Source organism: Tasmannia lanceolata, unplaced genomic scaffold, assembly GCF_043159265.1.
Source record: "Tasmannia lanceolata isolate RefF3 unplaced genomic scaffold, GAP_Taslan_0.1 ptg000006l, whole genome shotgun sequence".
NCBI classification, from domain to species: domain Eukaryota; kingdom Viridiplantae; phylum Streptophyta; class Magnoliopsida; order Canellales; family Winteraceae; genus Tasmannia; species Tasmannia lanceolata.
The window spans coordinates 1,963,811-1,991,501 of record NW_027518683.1 but is presented as its reverse complement, the minus strand read 5'-3'; the positions used below and the strand labels follow the sequence as shown (position 1 = coordinate 1,991,501).

The following is a 27,691-nucleotide window of genomic DNA, read 5'->3' as shown; positions in this document are numbered from 1 at the left end:
ATTATATGATAGGATTGGATGATGGGAGTGCTTTTAGGAGATCCAAAGCGAGGGTTTCTATCAAATGAACGGTTTTGACTACTCAACTGTAGGGTCCATCATGCCGTAGTAGGCACACTTTGATTGCATATGGACAACAACACATTTTCATCCCTGCAACCTACCCAATCGGACCACTACGATTGACCCGGCAGGAAAAATTTTCAAACATGGCCCACCATGACACCGAATGATGGACCCCACCCGCACGATGTACTTAAGCATGTGCACATCAGTTAAAGCCATAACAACGGGCAATGATATATTCGCATCCCCGTAGTATGATTCGCCCCCCTGGTAACTTGAATTCTGGCCGACTTTAACGCTTTCTGATGTGTAACAAGGGAGCGAATCATCCTAAACGGGGTGCGGATTTATCATCTCCCCTCTCTGGATCTCCTAAAGCGGGCAATGATATATTCCCACAAATACAGGTCCAAAAGGATATCAAAATAGCGGAATAAGTGAACGGTTGCGGTTGGAGATCGGAGTCTCCTCTTGTCTTTGTGCGTGTTAGCGTGCCACGTGACGATATCTTTTCTCTCTCCAAATGTCTCAGTTTCTATTTTCCCACTCCTGTTTCTCTCCAACAAAATACGTCACAGCTACTTCTTTAAACCCTAGGCTTTACATTAATGAAACCCTCCCTAGGCTTTACATTCATGAAACCCTAGGCTTTAAATTCATTTCTCTGCTTTCAGCACTTGCAGTTTAGCAGATTCAGCAAACCTGGATCGGTATTTTCTCTGCAAGTAGTTCGATTGGAGCACTGTGACCTGGTATCCGTACAATCTCTCATAGTTTTCTCGTTTGATCTTTCGATTTCTGATTAGCTGTAAGAACCAATTGAACAGTGTAAATTGATTGCAACTAATATTTTCTCTAAGTAATTCGATCGGAGGTAATTAAGCCCCTTTGGTTTGATAAATACACCTCTATTTTGGGCGTTTATCGATTGCTGTTACAGTTCTTGATGATTTGTAAGAGCCAAAGAATGCTTCTAGATTGAAGAGAGAGTGTATCTATGAAACCAAGGGGTTGTATGTTGCAACTATGAATTCCTCTGTTCTATGAACGAATAAGAATAGAGCTTAGGCATCTGTAAATGATTTCATCGAACCATTTATCCGTATGAGTTGTTAAATCTGTCACGAAATTGTAGAGAATTGCGGTTTTAAGGCTTGAGATTTGAAAAAGGGGATTTACCTTTTTTTTTTTTTTTTGTGATGGGTAAGCTGGGATTTTCTAGAGCTTGTTACCGTAACTATAGAAGATTTTCACTTTTTTAGGGTTTGTTCTGCTGGTATCATTGAGCAAAAGAAAAAGGACAATGATTTTGACTAATTTGAAGGAAATTGCGGTTCATCAGTCTGATAATTATGTGATTCTAAATCAGTTTCTTGTTGCAGGATTGAGGATTCTTGGAAATCTTTAGTAATTCAAGATTCTTTTTTTGAAGATTCCTTTCTGAGAAATCTCAATTCGCAGACCGTAAGTTTTTAATGAAGATTTTTCCTTATCTCTGGTTGCATTATTACGTTCTAGAAGGTTCTTACCAGGAATTTGTACTTCCTGATTATGTAAATAACTCGTTTTTTTGTAGTTTTGAATTGTTGAAAAGTTCAATTTTTCTTCTTCTACTCGCCATTCTTGGGTAGTATCACCTTTTTTTTTTGTGGGAATGGTAGTATCACTCAACTTTCCAGTCACCCATTTTCAGTTTATCTGCAGCTGTTCTCTTCGTGGTTATGGATTCGTTTTAAACTTGATAATATTCTCTTCGTGATCGGATTCAACTGATCAATGGACTTTGGCCTATAGATTATGAATCAGGGGCCATTTTTTATTTATTTTTATTTTTTATCAGGCTATTGGGGTTCTTTCTTTCACTTCAACTTGTTATGAGTTTAGAAGCCAAGCCTAACTCCGGGCCAGGGGGTTATGGTTTCCTCAGCCCTTACTCTGTACCAGTGTTTCAAAACTCAGGCTTGGATGAGAACTCAGCCAAGGTACAAGGAAGTCAACTCTGACGAAAACTAGCATTGATTGAATTGGTGGCAAAATGCGGACTTGGGCAAGTAATCGGCCAAGGTAAAAGGGTGTCGATCTGGGCAAGTCCACGGTTTACCTGGAGAGTTTCAAACAGTACTCCATACACCTGCATTTTGGTTGTTGACAGTGCATAAATTCATCTATTGAAAATTTTTGGGACTCGTGCTTTGAATGTGTGGTAGTGGTTCCCATTGCAATTCCCCCAATTGAGGATTTTACTGAATATGATAATTGTTAGCAGCATGTTGTTCTCACACCAGATGCTTACGGGTCCAATTTGGGTTTTGAGGGGCTCCCATGCTTCACAACACAATTAATTTGAGATACTTGAGCTTTGTGAACTTTTGAGGAGTCCACTGTTCTGGTATAAATTGTGTTTTGTGATTTATTGATTCCGTATTCAGCCGCAAAAGTGGTAAATGTGTTGGTTTTGACTTTTGAGAGTTCCAGTGTCTCATACTTTCTTCAGTTTCAAATCGAATTCTCGTCAACTTCAGCAGCAACGTGTAAAATTTCTCATTTTTTTCTAGATGATTTGAATATTTGATGGTTGAAGACACATTTCTGACCTCCATTTTCGCAGCAATATTTTTTGGGAAATCTTTTTATTGGTTTTGAAGAGATAAAGTTATATGTTGTTTTGAGGATCTAACAGATTATATTTATTACTGTTTTATTTTCATTTGATTTACTTTTACTGGGATTGATTTTAATAATTTCAGATCTGAAGTGGACGTTCCAGTGCATTTATTTTCGGACAATGTTACCCAGGTTTCCTTCTTTGGCTTTTATCTCAACTTTCTTGCTCTTGAATTTCAGGCTGTTGGATCTTAATGGCAGCGGTACTGGCTACACATGGCTGCTATCGCCAGAATGTTGAATTGATGGATCAAGGAATAGCAGGGGATGGTCTCAGTTTCTCCAGGTCAATTTCTAACCAGAAGCTCCTGAAGCCGGAGAGATGTGCTTATGACTTTCCTACAACTATGAGATGTTTGAAGTTCCACATAGAAGTGCGGCAAACAGAATCTGAAAGCTTAGGTACTAATGGACGAGCTTCCAATATGGTCCCCACAAAGGAATTAATGAAAGGAAAGAGATATTCTCCTACTAACGGAGAGTCAGTAAATGGTTCAAAACCAGTTGTTAATGGAGCGAATGGCTCAAAGCCAGTTGTTAATGGAGTGAATGGTTCAAAGCCAGTTGTTAACGGAGTGAATCTCATTAAAAGAAATACTCCCGCAGCTTTAGTCCAGACCCGGAAAAGCAAACACCGCCAAAAGTTTCCATATACAGATGAGTTAAAAGTTCTACCTTCGGATGAAGGTTTCAGTTGGGCCAAGGACGACTACAATGCTGTTCAAAGGTCTGTAGATGTGTGGTCTTTTGTTCTTTCTTTACGCCTGCGTGTCCTTCTCGACAATGCAAAGTGGGCATATATTGGGGGATTCACAGAAGATAAGCAGGTGAGGTCCGTCAGCTTACGAATGTTCTCTTGATGCGCTTCTCCTTTATTGGATTGGAAACAAGGTTTTAAATTTCGACCGAAATCCGGTTGGTACCGAAATTTCAAATTTCAGCATAAATCTCGGACGAAATTGGGTCATTTCAGCCGAAATTCCGAAATTCAAAAAAATAAAATAAAATCGGTTTCAATAGGTCCGAAACCGAAACCGAAATTTGAATCCATTATCGAAACCAAGGTTTTAAATTTCGGTTTCGGTACCTATTTCGGACTTCGGTCCGAAATTTGGTATTAAGCTTTGAAATTTGGGACTGAAATTTTATAACATTTTTTAAAAAAAGAAAGAAAAAAAAAGCCATTTTCTCTAAATTTCGGACCGAAATTACCGAAATTCCGAAATTTGGTATTTTGCGAAATATCAAATTTCGGGAAATTTCAGTTTCGGTTGAAATTTAAAACCATGATCGAAACACATCTTTTGCGCACTGTGAAAGATTATCATGACACATTTTCAGAATCATTATTTCATCTTGCGTCAGTTTTGATTCTCTCTTCTGCTTAGAGCCATTCCTTAGTACCATTTGCAATATGTGTTGCTACCTATTTCTCCAAGTGAGCTCCCTGCATTCATGTATGAATTAATTATTTTATTACTTTTTCTCTTGTTGCTTGTGACTCGTCGGTTCAGTTCCGTTGAAATTATTTGAATTTTTTTCTACTCATAAACTTATTGTCATACAGAAAATTAGAAGGCGAAAAACTGCTTCATGGTTGCGAGAACGTGTATTGCAGCTTGGGCCAACTTTTATCAAGCTAGGGCAGTTATCTTCAACAAGGTCTGATCTATTCCCGATAGAGTTTGTGGAGGAGCTTGCCAAGTTACAGGTACGTTTTCACAGCTTGTCCCTTAAGTGCTTTCTAATATACTTTATCTCCTCATTTCGTGTTGCTATCTGATGATGATAATGTCAAGCTTTCTTGTAATTCTCTTTTAGTAACTTCACTATGAATTTAACCAGCTATTGAGACCTTTTTAGTGTAATGCTACAGATTTTAAGTAGCCCAATGGTGTGCCTAAAACTAATTCTGTGCGACTATGTAGAGATAAGATCCAGATTTAACAGAGGCAAGACTAGAATTGTTGACGCCTAACATTCCCTCTCCTCCTACTCGAGCATGTCTGGTTCTCAATTTTGGGTTTGGTTTGATTCACACTCCACTGTCTGCACACTTTGAATAGTCGAGGCTCGGTGATGCGGATTGTAGGCCCAATAAGTGGCATATTTGCCCATTAGGATTTCTAGGGATTTATTTCCATGTTTTGGGCGATGATATTTTCACCCTCTCTGCAGTACGCATTCGCCCCCCTTATCGTTAGGGCATTTTTTTAGGGTGCATTTGGCTACGATTCTAATTCTGTTTCCTGATTTTGATATTAATTCTTGATTCTGTTTCTAAAAACGGAAATCACCTTTGGCAATTGACATAAAAAATCTTTTTTTGATTTTGCAACAGAATTATGTTTGCCTGCACAATTTCAACTTTATAGTTTCAATAGAGGGAAGGAACCCTCACAAACCATATGCAATTATTTGGGCTCTAAAAATAATATTCAGAATCCAAAATCATCAAGTGATCAGAATTGTTACTTTGAAACTTGCTCATGGATGAAAAAAATTGGCTAGCTACAACTATGTAATTTAGCTAATTTTTTCTCCACTTGTTACCAAATCTTGGTGTTGATATGAGCTAAGAAGGAGCCTCACCCCAATGAATGTACTCATTGATTTGAACTGAAAATCTTTGTAAATGTAACTAGTATTTTATAATAAGATTACACCAAAGTTTCAATATGCTACAATCGTTGGCAAAAGAAATAAACGAAAAATGAGCTTGGACAGTATCTTCAGTTCATATCACCGAGCTTACACCAAATCTGCTCTGACTGGCCTCACAAAAAAGGTATAATCAGCACCCTTCCCTAGCTCTCCATCTCTCAGTCCCAACAACAAACAGTTGTACACAAACACCCCCACTTTTTTTTACTAAGTCTGTTATTATGGGTCCAATGTTATGAACCCAGTTTTTGTCTCATGCTAAGTAACTAATTTGGGGCCTGAGTCTCCAAATTAAAAAATCTTCTCAATCAAGAACACGGGCGGATAATTTCATTGACAATCAATAACATGCTAAGAAACCCAACATGGGCGGAAATTTTTATTGGCAGTTCACACGAGAGAGAGAGAGAGAGAGAGAGAGAGAGAGAGAGAGAGAGAGAGAGAGAGAGAGAGAGAGAGAGGTTACATGGAAATCTCATATCGAAATCGACCAACACATCCAGATCGAAGTCATACCCTAATTCATTTAACGGTGGTTGTTCTTCAATTTTTAGGAATTCAAGAAGATATTGTTCTTCAATTTTTAGGAATTCAAGAAGATAAACCAGAGGATATAAGAAGAATAGCACTGAGATTTTCGTACATGAACCATATAAACCAGTGCTAATGAATATAGTCTTCTCCCTTTCAGCAAAACCCTAATCTTCTAAAAAAAAACCAGGAAAAAGAAAATACAGCAAAGTAAACGAGGTCAAAACAGAGAAACATCAAAAGTCCGAAAATAATAAAGAAAACCCTCTGCTGAATGGTCGCTTAGTGGAACCCAGAGAGAGAGAGAGAGAGAGAGAGAGAGAGAGAGAGAGATGGCTTTTTAAGAAGATGAGAGAAGGCTGAAGTCGGTGAAAGAGAAGTGGCAAAAGAAACTCTCGACAATAGGAACCCAGCACCCGCGGTTCTGATTCTAGTTCTTGCGGGAAACGTAAAAAGTCTGTTCCAAAATTTTCGATTCAGAATCGAAATAGAATCCGAGAAAATTGGTTGCCCTAAACGCGCCAAACACTGTTTTGAAAATCTGAAAAAACACCAAAAGCGTATTTTAAGCGTTTTTATAGAAACGGTGCCAAACCACCCTTAAATTCCCTGACAAATAAATAAATGCCCTAACTTTAAATAACATGAAAAATAAAAGCTCTAAAACTAAATACCATGAAATAGAAAGCATAAAAACTAAATAACATGGAAATAAATCTCTAGAAATCCTAATGGGCAAAATATGCCACTTATTGGCCTAGAATCCGCATCACTAGGATTGGTTGGGATGCTGTTTCTTAGCAACTACTGAGGCGTCGTACGTCTGTCTACTGTAATATAACTAAAGATCCTCCATGAGATAATGTAAGTGCTGCACTCTGGTCCTGAGACAAGCTTAAATTTCTGACTTTAGCCTGTAGAAAACCCTAAGAACTTCAAATACCCTTGATCAAGAAGCTCATAGAGCTGAAATGATGTGATTGTAAAGATTTCAGATAGAACTTTTTATTTACATCAATATTAGCTGATGTGTTTTCCATCAGGGTTAACTGATGCTTTTGTTTAAATGTCCGTGCTCCATAATACCCATGTGACCTATGTTGGCTATTTGATTGGGTTTTTATTTTGTTTCCGCAAAGAGAGAACTTGTGTATGTGTATGTACTATGTATTCTTAGTCAGACTTATTTTTTTCTACTGTTTCCCTCTTGTTCCTGCACATGATCTCGTGTCACGCAACACAATATTTACTTTAGATATTTTCCATGAGAAGTTGACACATGGTGTGTCATGGTTGACTAGGAGATTTAAGTTACAAGATTGGATGAGATATGAATGGTCTCCCTCTAGTTCCTGCACATGATCTCGTGCTACGCAATTCAATATTTCCTTTAAATATTTTCGATGAGAAGTTGACACATGACATGTTATGGTTGGCCATGACAAGTCGACACATGGCATGCCATGGTTGACTTGGAGGTTAAGTTATTTGATTCGAAGAGATATGAGTGGTTTGCCTCTAGTTCCTGCACATGGTCTCGTGTCATGCAATACAAGATTTCCTTTAGATAGTTTCCATGAGAAGTTGACATATGTCGTGTCATGTTTGACTTGGAGATTAAGTTATTAGATTGGAAGATATATGATCAGTCTCCTGATTGTTCCAGTACATGCTTAGTGGAATATGGACCTCAGTTTGAATCTCTCTTATTAGTCTGGTGACCCAAAAAAACTCAAGATCCATGTGCGGTAGCTAGCCTACTCAAGGATGTGAAACACTCAAGGATGTGAGAACAGCCATTGGAGAATTGAGGCTAGGTAGCCTTTTCAAGATGGGAAGTTGTATCTTTTGAGATATGCATGCTAATATGCTATTTTCTAGAGCAAATTGCTTGTGCACATTCCCTTTTTTTTTCCAAGTTCTGTGTTCTTAGATTTTCTGGGTTTTGTCAATGTCATATCATGCTGAGATATAAAATCAGCTTCGCAATGCTGGGGTAAACTATCTTCAACTTTTCGGCAATATCTGTTTGGTAACTTTTCTGATTGACTAAAAACATAAATTTTATCTGCAGAATATGATGTAGTCTAGCAAAGATGATGTGCTTCTTTTTTGATATGATGCAGGATCGAGTCCCAGCATTTTCACATAAGAAAGCGAGAGATTTCATACGGAGTGAATTGGGAGCTCCAGTTGATGTGTTGTTTAAAGACTTTGATGATCAACCATTAGCTGCAGCTAGTCTTGGTCAGGTGTTTGCTACTTCATTTTAGTGTCATATTTCTTGGGGTGAAGTTTATTAAACACTAATATTTTATCTCCTGTTTTGTTTGCCTGCTCAAAAGAGTAGATCTTTTGCATGCATATTGGGATACTTTTTTTTTGTTGATGGATGCTATTTTTTTAATTTGTTGAAAAACACATGTATGTGTAAATTGGTCTACATGCGTTTATGTATAAAGAATCCACTTCTCTTAGAACTATAATGAACTCTTCTTTTGTTCCACGAGTAGGACGTCATATCTCTTCCATGTGTCATCATGCCTAAGCATCTCTATGCAGACATGGTATGCTGATTGGTATGTATCGATAGACGATAACTAATGCAGAGGCATACACTCTACCTTTTCCATTATATGCATATCAATTAGACCAGAGAACTAGCTGCATTAATATGAGATGATACTAATATACTGAATGTCTAGAGGGGCTTAAACTCAAATGTCTTTGACATAATAGACACACTAAACCAATCAAATTGCCCTTGTGAAGTACAAACGATACATAATCATTGTATTTCTAATCCTCCTCAAGCCTTAATTGGACTGTCTACACCAAAAGTTTACTAGTGACTAGTGAGAGGCTTGTGTAGATCTTTGTCTCACTCCTTTGGTCAGGATCAATCTCCTAGGGAAGCCTATGAAAGCATCAGCGCTTGCGAGTTTGGTGATTATTTTTTACTTTCAACTGAAGATCGATTGTTTGTGTTTGTCATTTTTTAGGATTTATATCCATTTGTGTTTGGAGTTAGTCTAGTCCTGTAGAGTTTCCCTCAATTACATGGGTTATTAGCTTCTTATCCCACTGTATATCACGGTTATTGTTCGAAGTTTTAGACTAGTTCCTTTTCTCCTTGATCAGTTGGAGACAACTCTCTACTAGAATCTTGTAATTCTTCTTAAATTAGTAAAGGCAAACTTTCTTTTTGTTACCTTTTGAGCTTGATTAATACTTTTTATTCTCTGTACTTTTTTTTTGTCTTCTCACCATTCTGCTCCTAATCTCCTCGTCACTTGGCACCCCCACACCCTTAAAATGCATCTTACGGAGTCAACTCAACTATTAATGCTTCTATTGCTTGATAATTTACTTCCGCACCTGATCCCAGGATTGAAATACATTATCAGATATTTCGTAAGCCAGCAGACTGTAAAAAGTGTATCTTCTTCCACTGGGATCTTTGCTCAATTTTCACCTTAATCATGAAACATGATGGATGTCTCTCTTTTAAGCAGTGGTTCACTAACAGTAACAACCAAACGATTGTAGTAAAAAAATGCTTGAGAAACTGTCCAAAAGTGATACATAACACATCTCCAACAACAGTTGTGGGTAGTTTGATAATTATTTGCATCTCACCTTGAAATGGTTCCGCTAGAGACTCTGAGGAATGCCATTTGTCCACGTCGTTCACCCAAGTTCATGAGCAGTGTGTTGTTACACAATTTTGAGGTTCTGTTCCATTTTCATATAAGAAAAAATTGAGATTCATATGAGCTTGACAAACAGCATACATATCTTTGTATCTTCATTTTGTATATAATGAAAAATGAGCATCTCGATTTGATTAGAAGAATTACTGTATGATGTTAATTAAAGAGGCGTTACTAAGCTTTGTTATATATGCTCCTAAGAGTGTCAACATTGAAGTAGCTTAATATCCATGCCCATTTAGATGAAGAACAATGGAACAACTATATCTTCAAGTTTGCAGTTCAATGTTGTTGCCTTTCAAAAAAAAAAGTTCAATGTTGTTTGGCGAATATCTTGTGTTGGTTTTCTCAACTCATTAATGCCCATGTATTTGTGCCAATGATATTTTTCTCACCTATAGCTGATTCGGGTTAGAGGATTATTGCCTTTAGGTACATCGAGCTATTCTACATAATGGAGAGGAAGTAGCTGTGAAAGTCCAAAGGCCTGGTCTCAAGAAGCTTTTTGACATCGATTTAAGTAAGTGATATCAACTATTTAAATTCCTGTCATTTTTACTTGTTTTTTGGAGATAGATTACACACCATTTTAGTTAGTATATAGTTGAATACTGTTTATCTAGCCTGTATTGGTTAGTCTCTACATGGTTGGCTCTTTATTAATTGCACCCTCTTGTGTAAGAAACTAAAAAAGGCCACCATCTTCTATATGAACTCAAAAGATTGATACCTTGTTCAATTCAATGTTAATCATTTTCATTTTTATAATTCTGTATGTTTTAAACATTCTTGGAAGAGACCCAATATCTGCAACTTTGTCATGTGATTTACCCATATGTTATTTATCCATAGAATGACACCCCTATAGTGCGGGTGGGAAAGAGTTCTATTGGATGCAACTGTTATATATCCAAAGGGTGAACTAGTAGTAAACACTTTATTTCTTTTATTTTTTTCTTTCTAAAAATAAAAATTGTACAGTGATAGGGATATTTTGTTCACATCTTATCTTGACTTTTCTTGCTAATATTTGAAGAAATGAAATATAAAATGACCTTTTTCGAGCTTTTGATGTTCTTTATTCCTCATAGTATTAGCAACCCATAGTTTAATTTTTGCAAGTGGCATGCCCGCCTTGTTAAGAAGAAAGGATTTAATGCACATTGATGTCATTATACTAGGGGTTTGATGCAAGCAAACTACTAGGCATCCAACAAAAGTAGAAAAATTGCTTGAGAATGGAACAGTCAGAGATGCAGTTTAATATATGTTCACAAGTATTGCTATAGAGAGACAAAACGACGATATATTTGATCAGAACAGGACCAAAGTAGTTTAAAAACCCAGAATCCAAATGATAAAACTCATAACTATTCAATTTGAGCCCTTAGATCAATCTAAATGAAGCCTAATTTCTATTTTAGAGTAGCCCAAAATAAAAATAGGAAATGTATTACATGTTGTTATCCAAGAAACCTAAAGAACCAACTTTTAAACCCATAGAACTTCTAACATTAGACTCTTACTAGGTAAAAAGTATTATTCACAATTTTTTTCATCGACCTGCCAAAACCTACAAAAACTTTACCCAAAAAATAAATAAATGTCATTAAAGATCTTCGTAAATCACAATGACCCAGCTTGCCAATTTTTGTGTCTGATGGAGCTCTGTAGGGCCCACTATTAGTGTTAGCATGATATTATCATTCCTCCTCTAGCCTACTTTTGGATCTTTGTCTACTCTCTTCTTCTCTGTAATCATCCTTGTGGAATTATGGGATTCTTTATGACCATTGCTTACATCAAGGATTTATCTGTACGTTTTGTGGATGCAGTTTAAAAATTCATTAGTGGAAACTTGTGATTCCATTAATTAATGCTAATGTTTTGAGTTTTTTTTAATGGTATTGCTAATTTTTTGAGTTTTGGGCATTGTAGAGCTATTATGTTTAAACTGGATTTGGTGATGATTTTCATGATAATTATTAAACAGTTTTAAGTTCATTTTTTTCGTTATACTAGATCAACCAGTTAGAATAAATCAGTTAAATTCTGTTTCAGATATGATCTTCTTACCGTTGTTAAAAGAATCATATTTTAAATAAAACTATAGTGTTAGTTTGTTGCAAGTCGTTGTTAGATCGAAGAATAATGTGTACTAAACATGTATAATGTAATCCTGTACAGTTATAATATTACAGGAGGCAGATTCTTCCACCTTAAACTTAGGCATTTCCAACGATGTCAAATTTTCCTATCTATGTACCGATACCACCTCGCTGATTCAAATAGGACAAACTGACATAGGTGGAAGTGCCTAAATATATTGGTGGCAATACATCCCCCCGATATATATATATATATATATATATATATATATATATATATATATATGATACATAATTGGAGAACAAGTTTTTTATATTTGGACATGGTTAATCGATTTTTTCTCAATTGTAAACCTTCACTTAGTTTCTTGATAATTTTTCTGTCTTTGTCCAGGAAATTTAAAGCTAATTGCTGAATATTTTCAGAGAAGTGAAACTTTGGGAGGCCCTACGAGGGATTGGATCGGCATATATGATGAATGCTCAAAGTACGTAGTAAACATCCATGTTTATTTTTTTTACTATTTTGGAATAGCAAATCATATAACTTTGACAGTCATGTTGTTTCAAGTACCATTTTGCTTTCAATACGGCTCCTTGTTGCCCGTTTTCTTTCATCTTTTATCATTTGGGCCATATATACTTCAAGACACAAACCCATAAATTTTGGATTTTCATTCTCCACTTATCCACATGTCTAAATTTCTGGGTTTTTAGGGATCATTGCCATGATTTTAAATTTCCACTGAAACTGACACGTAACAACTGAAATGTTTCCATTTCCATCCCCACTGAAACGCATACGGAAACTAAAATTGTAAGTGTATTAGAGGTATATTCTCCATTTCTTTCTGTGTTGTTGTATGGACCATCTCGGTCACTTTCTCATTAATGAATATCTTTTTCATTAAAAAAAAAAAGGTGTATCAGTGGTATATTATATCAAGACGTGTTACATAATTATATTACTGTTAAAGTATAATAGATAAATAATGCCTTTATCCAATAGCTTAAGCTTTTGGAGAAGTTGGTAATTTAACATGGTATCAGAGCCAAAGGTCTCGAGTTCAAACCTCCCGGATAGCAAAAATCCACATGCGATGGTTGGCCCAAAGTGGGATCACATGTGCTATATGTTTGCCAAGTGGGCCACACGTGCGGGGGAGTGTTAAAGTATAATAGATAAATAACACCTTTCTCCAACAGCTTAAGCTTTTGGAGAAGTTGGTAAGTCAACAATTACCATTAAAAAAAATGTGTTACATAATTATATTTATATGAATTGCATGTGAAATGTGATGTGTGTATTACTATTATGTATAAATATTTATATGACATGTATAAAATGCGGTATTTATTGAATTATCAGACATGCGTGACAACACACATCACTTGGTGATCGATATTATTAAACAATGATGATAGGGTGTCTTGCTTATGTGATGGTTTTTAAGTGTGTTTTTGTTCTAATTCTGGCATTTCTAAAGTTTCCCCTTAAAATTCTATCATTTGCATATCTTTCCATATGTTTCTGTGATTTTACAGGATTTCACCAAATTTTCTGACCGAAACTGAAACGTTTCCATTTCCATGGCGATTGAAATCGAAATCGAAATTTATAACCTTGATCACTACAAATGATTCAGTTTAACTTTCTGAATAAGCTTTCGTTCTTAGAATGTATTGCTACTTGTTTTTTTGTTAACAGTTGTCTCTTCGTGCCAGAGCATCTCTTCATCACTTGTTTTTTTAGACCATTTATTTATTCCTATGGAAGATTTTGGTAATTAGATTAGGGGAATGGGATTCTTTCCTCTTAAGCTTACCATTAAGAAAAAAAAAATTTCTTAATGTTTTTTTGAATGGCTAAAATTCTTAATGATGAAAAAGCATTTTATTAGTTTTCTTGGTATGTATTTGTACTTGGTTATCCATCTATATAATGTAACATGGTCCACTTGAAAGCCATATTATTCATTTATTCTTTATGTTACACGAGACATTCTTGATTAGGTTTATTTCTGTTTTAGCTAGGATTTATTTCTATTTTTTCTGGACATTTTATTATCCGAGCTGTGGGGACTATCCACATGACCTAGGGCCCACACATCACCATGGTTTTAAATTTCGACCGAACCGAAACCGAAATTTCCCGAAATTTCGGTGATCTTGGTAATTTTGGTCCGAAATTTCGATTAAATGCCATTTTTTATTTTTAAAAAAAATGTTACAAAATTTCGGACGAAATCTCGGAATTTCGGTCCGAAATTTCGAGCCAAAATACCAAATTTCAGATTTTGCCGAAATTTCGGATTTCGGTGGGGTCCGAAATCAGTCCCGAAACCGAAATTTAAAACCTTGCACATCACTACCACTTGAGTGATAAGAAGAAAGAAAATATAGATTTACTATTTTTAGAAGTACAAACATACTATTTTTAGCAAGTACGGGCTTATTTTTTTAATTAGATACAAACCTTGGCAAAAGACCCTCAACCTCTCCATTTCAAAAAAAAAAAGACCCTCAACCTCTATAAAAGACCTAAAAGAGAGCCTTAGAAGAAGAGCTTTCTGGACATGTGACTCCCTTTCCTCTCTCCCCTTCTCCTCCACTACTTTCCCCTCCCTTTCTCCTTTCCCCCCTTTCCTCTCCTCTATTCCCCCCCCCCCCTTTCCTCTTGGTTTTACCTCCCTACACCTCTCCGTAGGCATGTAGTCCAAGAATTTTCTTGCAACCTACTGGCCCGTCTTTCCTTTCCCTTCTTCTTTCCTCTCCTTCCTTGCTGGTCAGCCTTCTCCCTGCACATCTGTTAAGCCAACAATCCATCTTTTCCACATCTGCGTCTCCAGACAGCAGTCGACTGTTTGAAGGTTTTGGCTGTGACCTTCCTCCCCATGTCCCCCCTTTTACTCTCTTCTCCTCGACGAACAACCAGCTGTTATAGCTGCTGTTCAATTTCTATTTGATTGCCAATTTCCTATCATGTCCTCTGTCTTGCACCCCCTTACATCAGATCCAACCACTTTCCTCTCTTGGCTGCTACTTGCTGTCGCTGCTGTTCCTTGTATATTTCCACCATTTTCCCATCATCTTTACATCATTTCAGTGGCTGGCTCGAGCTTCTTGGACGGATCGGGCTGACGCTATCCCTCCTCCATCGCTTCGTACTCTTTCACGGGTTTGAAGTTGACACATACAACACCAGTGAGACCTGTCCTTTTATTTACCTTGCTTTTATCGACCATACTTGCTGTTATCCACTCTTGATCAGCCCCCCATTCACCCGTACCCCATTATTGACAGCACTTTATCCTAGCTTGGTGTTGGGCCCTAGTTTTGTTTTATCCTAATATTATTTAAGATTGTAGACCTGTTAACACTTTGGTACCCTATTTATGCATGCCTGATTTCTTTTGTTGTGATCTAATTGCTGCAAGTTTGTTTGGATTGAATTAAACTCATTGACAAATTATATTTAAAGTAAATATCTGTGAAACCCTAGCTAAATTTGATTTAATTTCTGATTGTCTAATCTGATTTGCATTCGTAGCATTGGTTTAAATCGAGAGTTACACTTTATACTCGTGGGAGTTCTCCAAAGAAACTGCAAACCCTAGGTTTGCACCACTATATCAGGAATCTAACCTGGGTTTCCATTCTAGCTGGCCCACTCACAACTTCATAGTCATCCAAGCCTCGCATCAATTCTCCATGAGTGTCCCAAGAATTTGTTTCTAAATTCTATTAAACTGCTTTTTTTTTAATGATTAAAGTCTACGAAACTGCTATTTATCATCCCTTAGTTTTATTCGCACTGTTTGGTAATGAACTAGTTATGCAGCTCAGCGTTGAATTTATCAACAAATTATATCATTTTGTGTTTTATTTTTGCTGATCTTTATTTGGTATGTTTGGCTGAGCTTTCGTTCTTCAGAATTTGTAGTCTGATCTTCACATGCTGTTAGAAATTTGCATTCACGTTTTGTTTCAGCGTCATTAAAATTTGTTAGTGGCATGTATTCTTTTGAGAAACATTTGTCATGCTGGATTTCTTGCTAATTTCAGGATTCTGTACCAAGAAATTGATTATATCAATGAAGGGAAAAATGCTGATAGATTCCGCAGGGACTTTCGAAATGTGAAGTGGGTCCGCGTACCTGTATGTTTATTGTTCTACAATACCTTTTCTATTCACATTTGCAGTTTTTTGGCTGTGGATTGTTGTTAAAACTTGACCAAACAAGTTAGACTAGACCTTTTTCTTGAGATGATAAATGTTCCCCCTTTTTTTCCACTAAGAATGCCCTCTTCGTGGTTCTATGACTGAATACAAAAAAGTTTAGTCATAAAACCACTAACCCTTATTAAATTGCCACTGAGATTGTTATTGGTACGTAACCAAAAAACTGTTTAGCCTTTTTTTTAAGCCTTACCAATTCTTATTGAAAACTTCTGTTTTTGTAGCTGATCTTTTGGGATTATAGTGCCACGAAAGTGTTGACTTTGGAGTACGTTCCAGGTTAGCATTATTGAATAATTATATTTGTCATGGTGCTCAATTTTAACTCTATGTGTGTTTGGTATGGCTCATCTTGATACTGATTTTTGCAACATATTTGTATGTGTTAAGTATTAAGAGTTGTGGTGCTTACAGTGTGTTGGTGAAAGCTTATTTGTATGGTTACTCCTGTGAGCAGGCATTAAGATAAATAATGTGGATATGCTCAATGCACGTGGCTACAATCGTTCTCTGATTTCTTCACGTGCAATAGAATCATACTTGATTCAGGTCAACAACTCTCATTCTTCTTTTTTTTTTTAATCTAGTTGAACTGTTTGATTAACATCTTGCATGTGATAGATGATCGTTACTACTTCTGTATGTTAGAATAATCCTATGGGCATTCTAGTCATTGTACCGTTTTTTCAGTATATAAATAAATTAGTGAGGGGGAGACATCTCCAACTCACTTCTTCTCTTCTCTAAACCTTTCTCTCAACATTGTAGATAGTTTATTCCGATTTCCTAATATTTTACCTTGTGTAACAGTTCTTTTTAGTTGCAATTTGACCAGAAATCTTAAGTTTGACAAGCTTCCCACTTTCCACCATTGACTTGGTGCAAATAATTTCACTGAACTTATTAGAAAACCAATTGAAAAGAAAAATAGTTTTTTAACAAAACTTCTGAAAAGCTCTTCCCTTCTTTCTTAGCACATTTACTTTAATCCTAGTTTTTTTTTTTTCATGTTCCAACAAATAAAAACCATCTCTATTTACATTAGATTACAAGAACGTAACTTTTTCTTTGTATGGAATTTTGAAAGATATTTTGTGCTTTACCCATGAGACTACAAGGGATACAGGGAAAGGATCTGACCCCATGATATAAGACATGTTTCTGAAAATTTATATACAAATGTTTCAGCTTGACCTGAGATACAAGGAATTGATCATTGAAACTTCGAATTGAACTGGATTTGTATCATTTTATGACAGATAGAAACATCATAACATCTATTTTCATCAATATAGATAGTGCAGTAGTAAATACGATTCGAAGAAACAAGGTTGAGAAAATCAATATGTATGTGATGCAAATGGACTGACAACATGTGCTTCAGGGCAATACTAATCCTTGTAATTTTGAAAGAAGTAATGGAACTCTCGGTGCAAAAATGCCACATCTTTCTCCTTGCCCTTGTTTTGGAGAAAGGTCCATGGGTATATCCTTGATTACAAAGAACTGGTATCAAAGCCATGTGGTGTGAAGAGTGTATTTCCCCAGGGTCATAGTCCGACGGCACTTGGAAATTCCTCAACACGACATGGAACTCCTAGACATGTATGCTTGGAGTGTCTTGGTGACATATAAAAAGTATTAGTGTATAGTTTTAGTGGTTGGGATTGGAATTGAATTAATTTTTCAAAAAATTTCTTTTATCTATTATTCTTTTAGAATTTATATTACAATTTTATTTATCTATTATTGTTCGGAAGTGTCTCTGTTGACACTAGGTACTTGTGTCATGTGTCTAGTTAACTTGGACGAGAGCATAAGGAGATGTGTCACTGATATTCTTTGTACGATGCTTCCATGAATATGGCAATGCCAGGGTTCTTCCTTGGTTCTGATATGTGACATTTGGAATCTTTATCATGAATTTTTGAAGTGGAAGTAGCAGACCATTTCAATTTCGGATTAGGACCATTTTCAGATGTGTGAAATAAGATTGATGGGTTTCAGTTGAATTTGATTATGATAGAGTCAGCATCTAATGAAGACCCAAAATTAAAAGAGAACAAGACATTGTGTTTTATTTTTCATATCACAGGAATACTAGTATTCTGCTATTGCATATGTGATGCCCTCCAACACAATTTCGAAATAAAGCGGCTGTGGAGATTTATAGCCAGAAGTTTGCACACATGTATGTTGAAACAGAGTACTTTATTTTTCGATGTATCAATTTTCAGAAACTTTCAAAACACGAGCAGAGTATGTTAAGGAAATGTTCATCACTTGGGAGCTCTCACAAAGTACTTTGTTCAGGCTTCGAAGAGAAAAAAATGTAGAGTATTATTTGATTAAATCACTAGGATTACCATTTTTTATTTTTTTTGATGACATAGGATATCCCCACCCCATTTTAGGCTGGGACTAATCCCTATGGATGCACGCAATCAACTAGGATTACCAGTGTTGACTTATTGCTTATGCTCGCCTACACTAGATTGAGTTTCTGGTAAGTTCAGTGGAATGATTTGCGCCACGTCAATGGTGGAAACCCTGTCAAACTACAGATTTTTTGTCAAACTGAAGTGGGTATTGTAACTCTTGGGAATTAGTTTCAACTTTTTAGGCATGCTGAAGGGGCACATTACTGTCCCAAACTATGGGCCTGTGTGAACTTCGCAATCCATTATGGTTGTGTTTTCATTTGAAGGAAAGGGTGTTTTTCTTGTCTGAAATTGTATCTTCTGTAATAATTGATCCTTTGAGATTTTTTTTTGGTTACATGTAAAAGAATAATCGGATCTGTACTTTGTTCATTAAAACAGTATCATGTGCTGCTATGCAGATACTGAAGACTGGTTTCTTTCATGCTGATCCTCATCCGGGCAATCTCGCTATTGACATGGATGGCTCCCTAATCTACTATGATTTTGGTATGATGGGAGAAATAAAATCATTTACTCGGGAGAGGTTACTTGACCTTTTCTATTCAGTTTACGAAAAAGATGCCAAAAAGGTATATTCTTCTTAACAGTGTTAATTTTGAGTTTGCTTGACATTAAACTGACATTAGAAATTTCAAAAGAAAATGTAACATATAAACCACATATCATGGTTTATTTTTTCCAGCTGTTTCCATAAGATATTACTGCCTCTATATGTGCTCAAATTTCATCGATATTGATTAGACTTTTCTGATTGGCTTGGCTGCGTTGACTTGGAATTATCGGCTGCAACCATGCAGGTCATGCAAAGACTCATTGATCTTGAAGCACTCCAACCTACTGGAGACATGTCATCAGTATGCATCACATGCTAATTTCTTCAGATTATGCACATATTATGATTATAAAATCACCAATGGTTTAATTCAAATAAATATGATTGTGGTTTTGTTTCTGTTCAAATATTGCTCTTACGAGCACTCAGTTATACCCATCTCTGAACTTTTTATGTATGTCTAGGTAAGACGATCTGTGCAGTTTTTCTTGGACAATTTATTAAGCCAAACCCCAGATCAGCAGCAGACCTTGGCTGCAATCGGTGAGGTAAGTCATTGAGAATCTTTTTTGGCTGTTATTTGGAAATGAAGACACCGCTATGCTATTGTTTTTTTTATGGTACCAATATTCTATTGTTTACTTCATGCCGATATTTCTTTTGTTGATCAGAACTGAATTTTCTTTTCTTTCATAAACTTGTTTACAATCTCAATTTTCTATACTAAAACACATGAGTTAGAGCATGGAAAATTTAAAGAAAGATACAAGCTGGAGCACCAGTGTGTGTGATCTGATTTAATTGGATCGGTGGAAGTTGATCAGGGATGCTAGGATATCAAAGAAATTGTAATGGATTGCGTGCTTAATGCCACAAAATGGGTTCTCATGTATCAATGAAGAAATAAGCCTGGCTAAAACAGTCAATACTTCAGATTTAAGAAGTATCACCGTTGGATCTGATTATTGCCTCGTGTTGAGTAGGCATACTAGGAAAATAAGATACTGAAACCATGGGAATTACTTTTATTAAAGAGAGAAAATACAAGGCATTTATGCGGCAGTAGAAGAAATTGTTCAAGAGCTTCATTAGTGGGATCTTGATGGTTGAGCATCAAGATGTGATAGATGTTGGTTGTCTGCAGTCGTGGATCTGAGGTGAAGAGTAAAGACGAAGGAAGATATTTCAGAATAATGCAATGGAGAACATTTTTTTTAATAATGTGTCAAGGGATAGCCGACCCCAACTAGTTTGGGACAAAGGCTTAGTTGAGTTGAGTAAGTGTCAAGGGATGTTATCAAGGTTTCAGTATGTGTTTTTATTGTGATGGAAATAGAAACCTGTCAGGATAATAATTTCGGTGGAAATCATGTAAAATCATGAAAACATATGCAAATGGTGGACATTTAAGATGAAACCTGAGGAAGTGATAGAATAATTACAAATATACTAAAAAACCGTCACATAAGCATAAAAAACTACCTAGAGTGGTTTAACAACACCGAACACCAAGTGATTTGCACTGTCACACGTGTGATAATTTAGTACATACCACATTTCACATGTAATTCATATAGATATTTATATATAATATATACATCACATTTCATTTGAAATTCATATAATTATAATTAACACATACTAATATAATATACGACTCATGGGACACTTGGTATTCGAAATCCAGGGCCATCTGTTATTGGAGGGGTATTAAGAGATGAGTCCGGAGTAGTGAGATGGGCATTTGCGGGTCCCATCGGAATAGCAGACTCAAGCGAGGCTGAAGTACGTGCGGTCCACCAAGGAAGACATGAACAAGGTGGTGGTGTAAGGGGACTCCCTCATTGTAATCCAATGGCTCAGGGTTGTTCGCTAGTTTTTTTTATGAGATGTTAGAATAAGGCAAGAAATATTTCTCTAGATGTATACATTAATATCTGATGGTGTCTTCTATTTTGATTATTGACAGTATTCACTTCCTGATTTTGTGTCTCTGTCTTGGATATTAAGGGCTTGAAATTAACGACAAAAAAAGGAATTTGACATGTGAAGTTTTCATTCCTTAGACATATATTTTTATCATGTAAATTGCTTGGTCTTATTGAGGACTCTAATAAGAGCACGTCATAGAAATGAGAATACCTTAAATCTACAAAATTATTATTAATTTTCCTACTTCTGCTGCTTCAGTTAGCACTAGAGTATGGAAAGCATGAGAAGTGTGCTTGTTCATTTTTTCTCGATTGTTAAAAGATTTTATCACTTATAGCATATTCTGTTGGTAAATCAAATCATTCTTTGCAGGACTTATTTGCAATAGCACAAGATCAGCCATTCCGCTTCCCATCCACCTTTACCTTTGTCCTGAGGGCATTCTCGACACTTGAAGGTGCACTACTTATCTACTTTAGCTTTAACCTGTCACAACACTATCATTTGTTGAGGTTCATAGACATTTTCCTCGTAATACCAACATATGTTGGATTTTTCTTATGAATATAGTTTGAATTTTCTCTTATCGCTTAAAAGTTTGGTGTCTAAAGCTCTATGATAGAGCAGTCCTTGTCTCATGGGTACGATCGTCGTGCAAAAAATTTCCAGCTTAAAAACGTGTTTCTTATGTAATTTAGTACATAGGCAGAATGTTAAACTACATGTGTCCACTTGAATCTCATTTTAATTTTCTTATGTGATTTCTTTCTTACAGGTATCGGTTACACTCTAGACCCAAAATTCTCCTTTGTGAAGATTGCTGCGCCTTATGCACAGGTCTTAGTTTGTTTGTCTTACATAAGATGTTTATTTCCATTGTCAAGTCTAGAAAGTAGTAAAAGTCTTAACTCTGATAATAACTTCTCTTAGACTCATTAGAAAGTTACCTCTGACATCTATGTTTTACCACGGAAATTACAGGAGCTACTAGACATAAGACAGAAGCAGCGCAGTGGAACACAACTTGTTGAGGAGATAAGAAGACAAGCCGATGATGTATTTCTTCTTTATCTCTGTCTACTTTTTTTTCATCAGCGGAAAATGTTACATTCATGTTAAAATATATTTATCTGGTGCTGCTACTGTTATCTCTGTCTAGTTAGGAGTTTTTACAGGCTTTCCAAATTTACGTTCTGTAGTCCATTTTATTAAGATTAAAAGAAATCCCACCTTTTCTAGAGTAAGAGAATATATTGTGACATAATTCTTTGAGTGATCCTAGTTGAAATCTTTCTTATGTATGATTTATCTATTGGTTAACAGGGTGGTAAATTATGAGTAAAAACATTACACTTAAAACAATAATGTAAGAAGATTCTCTAAAGATGTTTATGCGAGCTTTAAATGTTATGTTGGCTTGGGGTTAAATGTTTCCTTTTGACGAAATGTATGAAAGGAAAATAAGATTGCAGACTTCCTTGCAAAAGAAGAGTATCTACATACTCTGAACCTATCCTATGTGTTGGGTAATGTATTCCCGAGTTGTAACTTTTATATTTCCCATTCAACAGGATTTGTTATTTGTCAAAGGAAAGAAGACACTGTATGCTATATAGTCATAATACCATATATGCTCTCTAGTATATGATATAAATGTAGTATATAATTATATCACCAAATATGTAGGCTATTACCAATGTGCTTATATTATTCTTTTTCGTTCTTAATTTTTTTTTAGAAAATAGTATTTTTAATGATATTTCAGAAAATAATACTCAACTCAACTCAACAAAGCCTTTGTCCCAAACTAGTTGGGGTCGGCTAAATGAATCCTTTAGAAAAAATTCATGAAGAAGGTAAAAGGAATCTACCAGGCTCTAATCCCGGTTCTAGTCGGGTTCTTCCACGTGGATAATTTTCTTCCATTCTATCCAAGGTCATGTTCTCCGTTATGTTCCTAGCTATTAAATCTTTCCTCATTGTTTCTAACCAAGTTGTTTTCGGTCTGCCCCTACCTCTTTTTACTCCGTCAATTTGGCACAAGTCGCCTCTTCTCACCAGAGCATCCAAAGGCCTACGTTGGATATGTCCAAACCATCTTAAGCGGTGCTCTCTCATCTTCTCCTCAATTGGTGCCACCCCCACCTTTTTACGAATGTCTTCATTTTTAATTATATCTAACCTTGTGTGTCTCGAGGGCTGCAAATGAACCGAGCCGGTCACGAACATGTTTGGGTTCGGCTCATTAAAAGCTCGGCTCGGGCTCGTTTGTTTACTAAACGAGCCGAACCCGAGCCAAAAAATTAGGCTCGTCAAATAAACGAGCCGAACTTGAGCTTTGTATAGTTCGGCTCGGAAAAGCTCGTGAGCTTTTTAGGCTCGGTTTATAAAGCCGAGCCGAGCCGTTCAGATAAGCCATATGAGCATGGATTTAAAAGTTTAACGCTGCTATTGGCTATCTTGTGTAGGTCCCGCAAAGTAGAGTAAAGGAAAAAAAGAAAAAAAGACCCCGACTACTATACTCTTTGCGCAAATACCTCGTCTCTCTCTCTCTCTCTCTCTCTCTCTCTCTCTCTCTCTCTCGGATAAACTCCCCCCTTCAACAAATTTCTGCAAATAGGGTTTTAATTTTTTTTTATTTCTGCAGGTACTCTTTTTTTGATAAAAGGGTTTGTGATTTCTAGGTTTTCTTCCCTTGATAGGGTTTGTGATCTGTAGGGTTTGTGATATCTTCCAAAAAACATTATTTCTGATTTCTAGGGATTGTGATTTCTCTGCAAAAAAATATAAAAAAAAATCAAATAACTGTGAATATTTTCATTGTGATTTCTCTGCAAATAGGGTTTCTGCAGGTCCCTTTTTTTTATGTTATTTGCAATGATATACTTGCTGTTTCACAAACCCGAATTTTATGTTCTGCAAATAGGATTTCTGTTTAAGTTATTTGCAAGTGGTGATTTCACAAACCCTAGACATTTTTGCATGTGGGGATTTCACAAACCCAATTGAATTTAGCTGCAGAGAAGTAGGAACGACCATGGATACCTAAACCATGGAAGAACAACCTGATTTCAGTAATTCAGAAGGATTGGAACTTAATGGTATTTATTTGATTTTTTTAGGCTTGGCTCATTAAAAGCTCGGCCCGGGCTCGTTTCGTTTACTAAACGAGCCGAGCCGAGCTCGAGCTTTGTGGAATTTTGGCGAGCCGAACACAAGCCCGAAAAAAAAAGCTCGTCACGAGCCAAGCCGAACACGAGCCGAGCCCGAACACCCCAAAGCTCCGCTCGTTTGCAGCCCTGTGTGTCCGCACATCCATCTATATTTTCTGTTAAAGATTATTTTCATCCCTAACTATTTATACACTTCCATCTTACAAGATCCATTTCTTAAACTCCTTAGCCATGTAAGACTCTGGCACACAGTCATATTCACATAACAAAGTTGATGACCAGTTTTCGCATTGCTTTTGAGTATCACTCCCTTATTAGTGCTTGAAACCATTTCAAATATGTAGTGACTTATCTACTAACCCAATGGCAACTTAAGGTGCGTAAGTTTTGTACATCAACAGTAATATCACTCCCTTATTAGTAATATGTAGGGACTTATCTACTAACCCAATGGCAACTTAAGGTGCCTAAGTCTTGTACAGTAATAGTAGTATCATAATTTGGGGTATGCCTCTTCTAACCGAAACTACGTGTGGAATTGCATAGCAGCTCTCCCTTTACCAAGCCCCTTCTTGACCATTATCAAACTCCTTTCCCGCAGAGTGCCAATGTTCCACTGTGCTATGTTGGCAGTTGTGTGAAAAACGAACAGACATTCTAGACTCTCAAAAAAATTCTCCCATTTGACATTTCAACTGAAAGATGATTCACTGATTATATAGAGTTTTTGAAATTTCTTCGCCAGTTTTAAGGTGTAGTGTGGTCAGAACAAACAACCTCACAACTAGTGTTCTTGTTTATACTATATCCAGGAGTCATCGAATTTTTTTCTTAATTCATTTATATGCTGACATGCCAAGCATTGTTTGACATGTTTGTGTAATGATTACAGGCTAGAACGTATGCTGTTTCCATGCCATACAGAGTTCAGCGGATAGAAGAGTTTGTGAAACAACTTGAGGCAGGAGATTTGAAACTCCGGGTCAGAGTACTCGAGGTAGTTCAGACTTTTCAGTATATTTATAATATTAGGAAATAGGTCAAAACTAGAAGACTTGGTTGAAATATGAAAACAATTAAAAGGCTAGACTTTGGAAGAGGTGGAGGAGGGAGGTGGTGATTTGAGTTTTCTTATGGTAGAAGTGAAAACATGCAATTAAAGTACCTTTTTTTTCCTCTGTGGCTGAAATTCCAAGGTTTCAGGTGCAATTAGCATATCTGAACTTTGTTGGTTTTATTGGTAAGAAAAAAAATTAAGATTTTTCCTTCATTTGAGTGCTTGATCATTTCTTCAAATATTAATTTTCTTAATATTTGAAAAAAATCTTTAAGCACACACTCCCCAGTGCAAATTTAGTTTGAGTTGCTTGACTTCTAGTGTTTTTTGTCTATAGAAGTAGGAGTGTACCAATGTATCACCATTTCCTATGTTTTTTTTTGTGAAGCCAGATCATTTAACCCCTCTAGTCTCAAACAAATTCTTACACTGAGTCTAGTGTGCGTATAACTTTGAGTAGCTTGACATCTAGTTTTTTTCTTTTTCTTTTTTTGTCTTTAGAAATTGAACTTCTCTCCACATGCATTTCCATTATTCCTAGTGTTTTTGTTTGAGGAAGATTCTTTCGTCTCCCTGCCTTTCTGACTACAACAAATCAGGGAATGAGTGGTTTCTTAGCCCAGACATAAATAACAGCAAGTAGATGCCATCTTTCTGGTACTGATTTTTTTTTTTTTTTCAAAAAGAAAAATAGTGATGTTGGAAAGCTTTGCAGGCCAGCATTTCAATGAGGATTTTTTTCATCCTAAACATATGGACATAATTGCCACTGTCAAAACTGGCAATGGCAAACATGGAGACCTGTCTTTGCATGATACTGATGACCAAGGTAGAAGTCACTGAAAGTTTCATGCATGACAGTATGAAGTAATTAAGGGGCCATTTGGATACGCGGATTTTAGAATCTTGGATTTCCTCAAAATCCTGGATGGGAGACAACATAAGGAGACCGTCTGCTTCGCTTCTCTTTAGAATGCTGGATTTTAAGAAATCCAGGTTTTAGAAATCTCTCCCCCATTCTGAGATTTCTAAAACCTGGAAACATGGGATGATCTCCTACTCTCTTGCTGACGGAAGGGTGAGAAATCAGAAAACGACGGATGCTCTCCTTCTTTCCTCTCCCATCCAGGATTTTGAGGAAATTCAAGATTCTAAAATCTGCGTATCCAAACGGCCCCAAAATGGTGTAAATTCCCTTGATAATCTCCTTGAATAAATTATATAAACCTTTTCATAAAGAAGCTCCCTTTCATTCTCGCTTTATTTTATTTATTTTTTTGATTTTTTTTTTGGAGTTCATCAGTCTCAATTATTTTTGGAGTGGGCATTCTTTCACATTACTCATTATCTTTGTATCAAGATTGATATATTGAGTGAAAATTCAAAATTCCATTCACCAGTCTGAAAGAGCGGCTCGAAAGGCAACAATATTGCAGATGGCTACTATGTATACAGCTTTGGGTGGAACTCTTCTCAATGTTGGGGTCGCATTTAGCACCCAAAGCAATCAAGCAATTGCAATTGGATCTTTCATTGGTGCTGGTAAGTTCTTCATTCCATAGTCACAAATATTAATTTGCCCCAGGAATTTCTCGGGAAGTCTACATCTTGGGAGATTTATTTATTTTTGGTTACTTTCGGGTTTATATCAGGATAAAAACTGGAAAAATATATAATTAAAAAAAATAAAAAATAAAAAATTATCGTAATTTTTTTGCGATATTTCCACAGTAAATGATAAAACGAAAAGCATCGTGTTATTTTATTAAATCTCGGGATTAGTTCAGAATTTTGTCGTTTTATCTAATTTTCACGATAAAAATCACGATATTTTGAAAAAAGGTTGGAGATATTTGTGAGGATGCTCCATTCTCTAACTTTCTCAGATGATCATTTTTATTTCGAATGTATACTCAGATGAACATGTCTCCTTATCATCTAATAAAAGATAACAACAACAAAGAGACCGGAATTTATTATTTATTCTTTTCCTCATTTTGGACAACAGAGGGCCTTATGTTGGACTGCACTGTTGGATGCAGGTGTTTTCTTGACATTGTTTATTAGGTCCATGCAAAGGGCGAAGCAGCTCGAAAAATTTGAAAAAATGATCTGATGATATGCCCACACACTTGGCCTCTCTCTTCCCTGTATGTATTCTCAACCTCCTTTCTCTCTTTATTTAATTGTAATTGTAATTGTAATTGATTGTGCATGCATGCATGCAAGTGCACATGCACCCATCCCCAAATTCATCACAAGTACACATACACTGGCCATTCAAAGATGTGCATCATTCCATGCATGCCCGCCATTGATGATCTGATTTAGATGAGGAGCCTTGGGGATGGAAATATTGATTATTGTAAGTAAAAGAAAATAATGTGAAGAGAAAGCATATATTCTTTTCCATTTAATTTCTTAATAAAGATACACTTAAAATCCATACATACTGTATTCATGAATATTTCCATGTGTATTTCGGATCTATTGTTGTTAGTTCATTACATCAATAGATAACAATCAGAAGATTGGACTTCGTTGTA

General features: G+C 36.2%; 1 protein-coding gene across 2 annotated transcripts; it reads left to right on the top strand.

Annotated features, from left to right (window-relative positions):
• Positions 1-603: 603 nt before the first annotated feature.
• Positions 604-27,691, top strand: LOC143879224 (Protein kinase superfamily protein). 2 transcript variants are annotated; one of them, XM_077381482.1, is made up of 19 exons: positions 604-818; positions 1,449-1,530; positions 2,911-3,557; positions 4,298-4,441; positions 8,052-8,177; positions 10,071-10,158; positions 12,141-12,234; positions 15,812-15,905; positions 16,211-16,265; positions 16,444-16,535; positions 18,829-18,999; positions 19,228-19,284; positions 19,448-19,531; positions 21,288-21,372; positions 21,691-21,752; positions 21,897-21,971; positions 24,981-25,085; positions 26,546-26,687; positions 27,188-27,691. In XM_077381482.1, exons 3-19 carry the CDS (start codon positions 2,925-2,927, stop codon positions 27,259-27,261), a joined length of 2,181 nt encoding a protein of 726 aa, XP_077237597.1. In that variant the 5' UTR covers positions 604-818; positions 1,449-1,530; positions 2,911-2,924; the 3' UTR covers positions 27,262-27,691. The 2 variants fall into 2 exon arrangements, with proteins under 2 accessions (XP_077237597.1, XP_077237598.1); XM_077381483.1 differs by lacking the exons at positions 604-818; positions 1,449-1,530 and adding an exon at positions 1,977-2,130.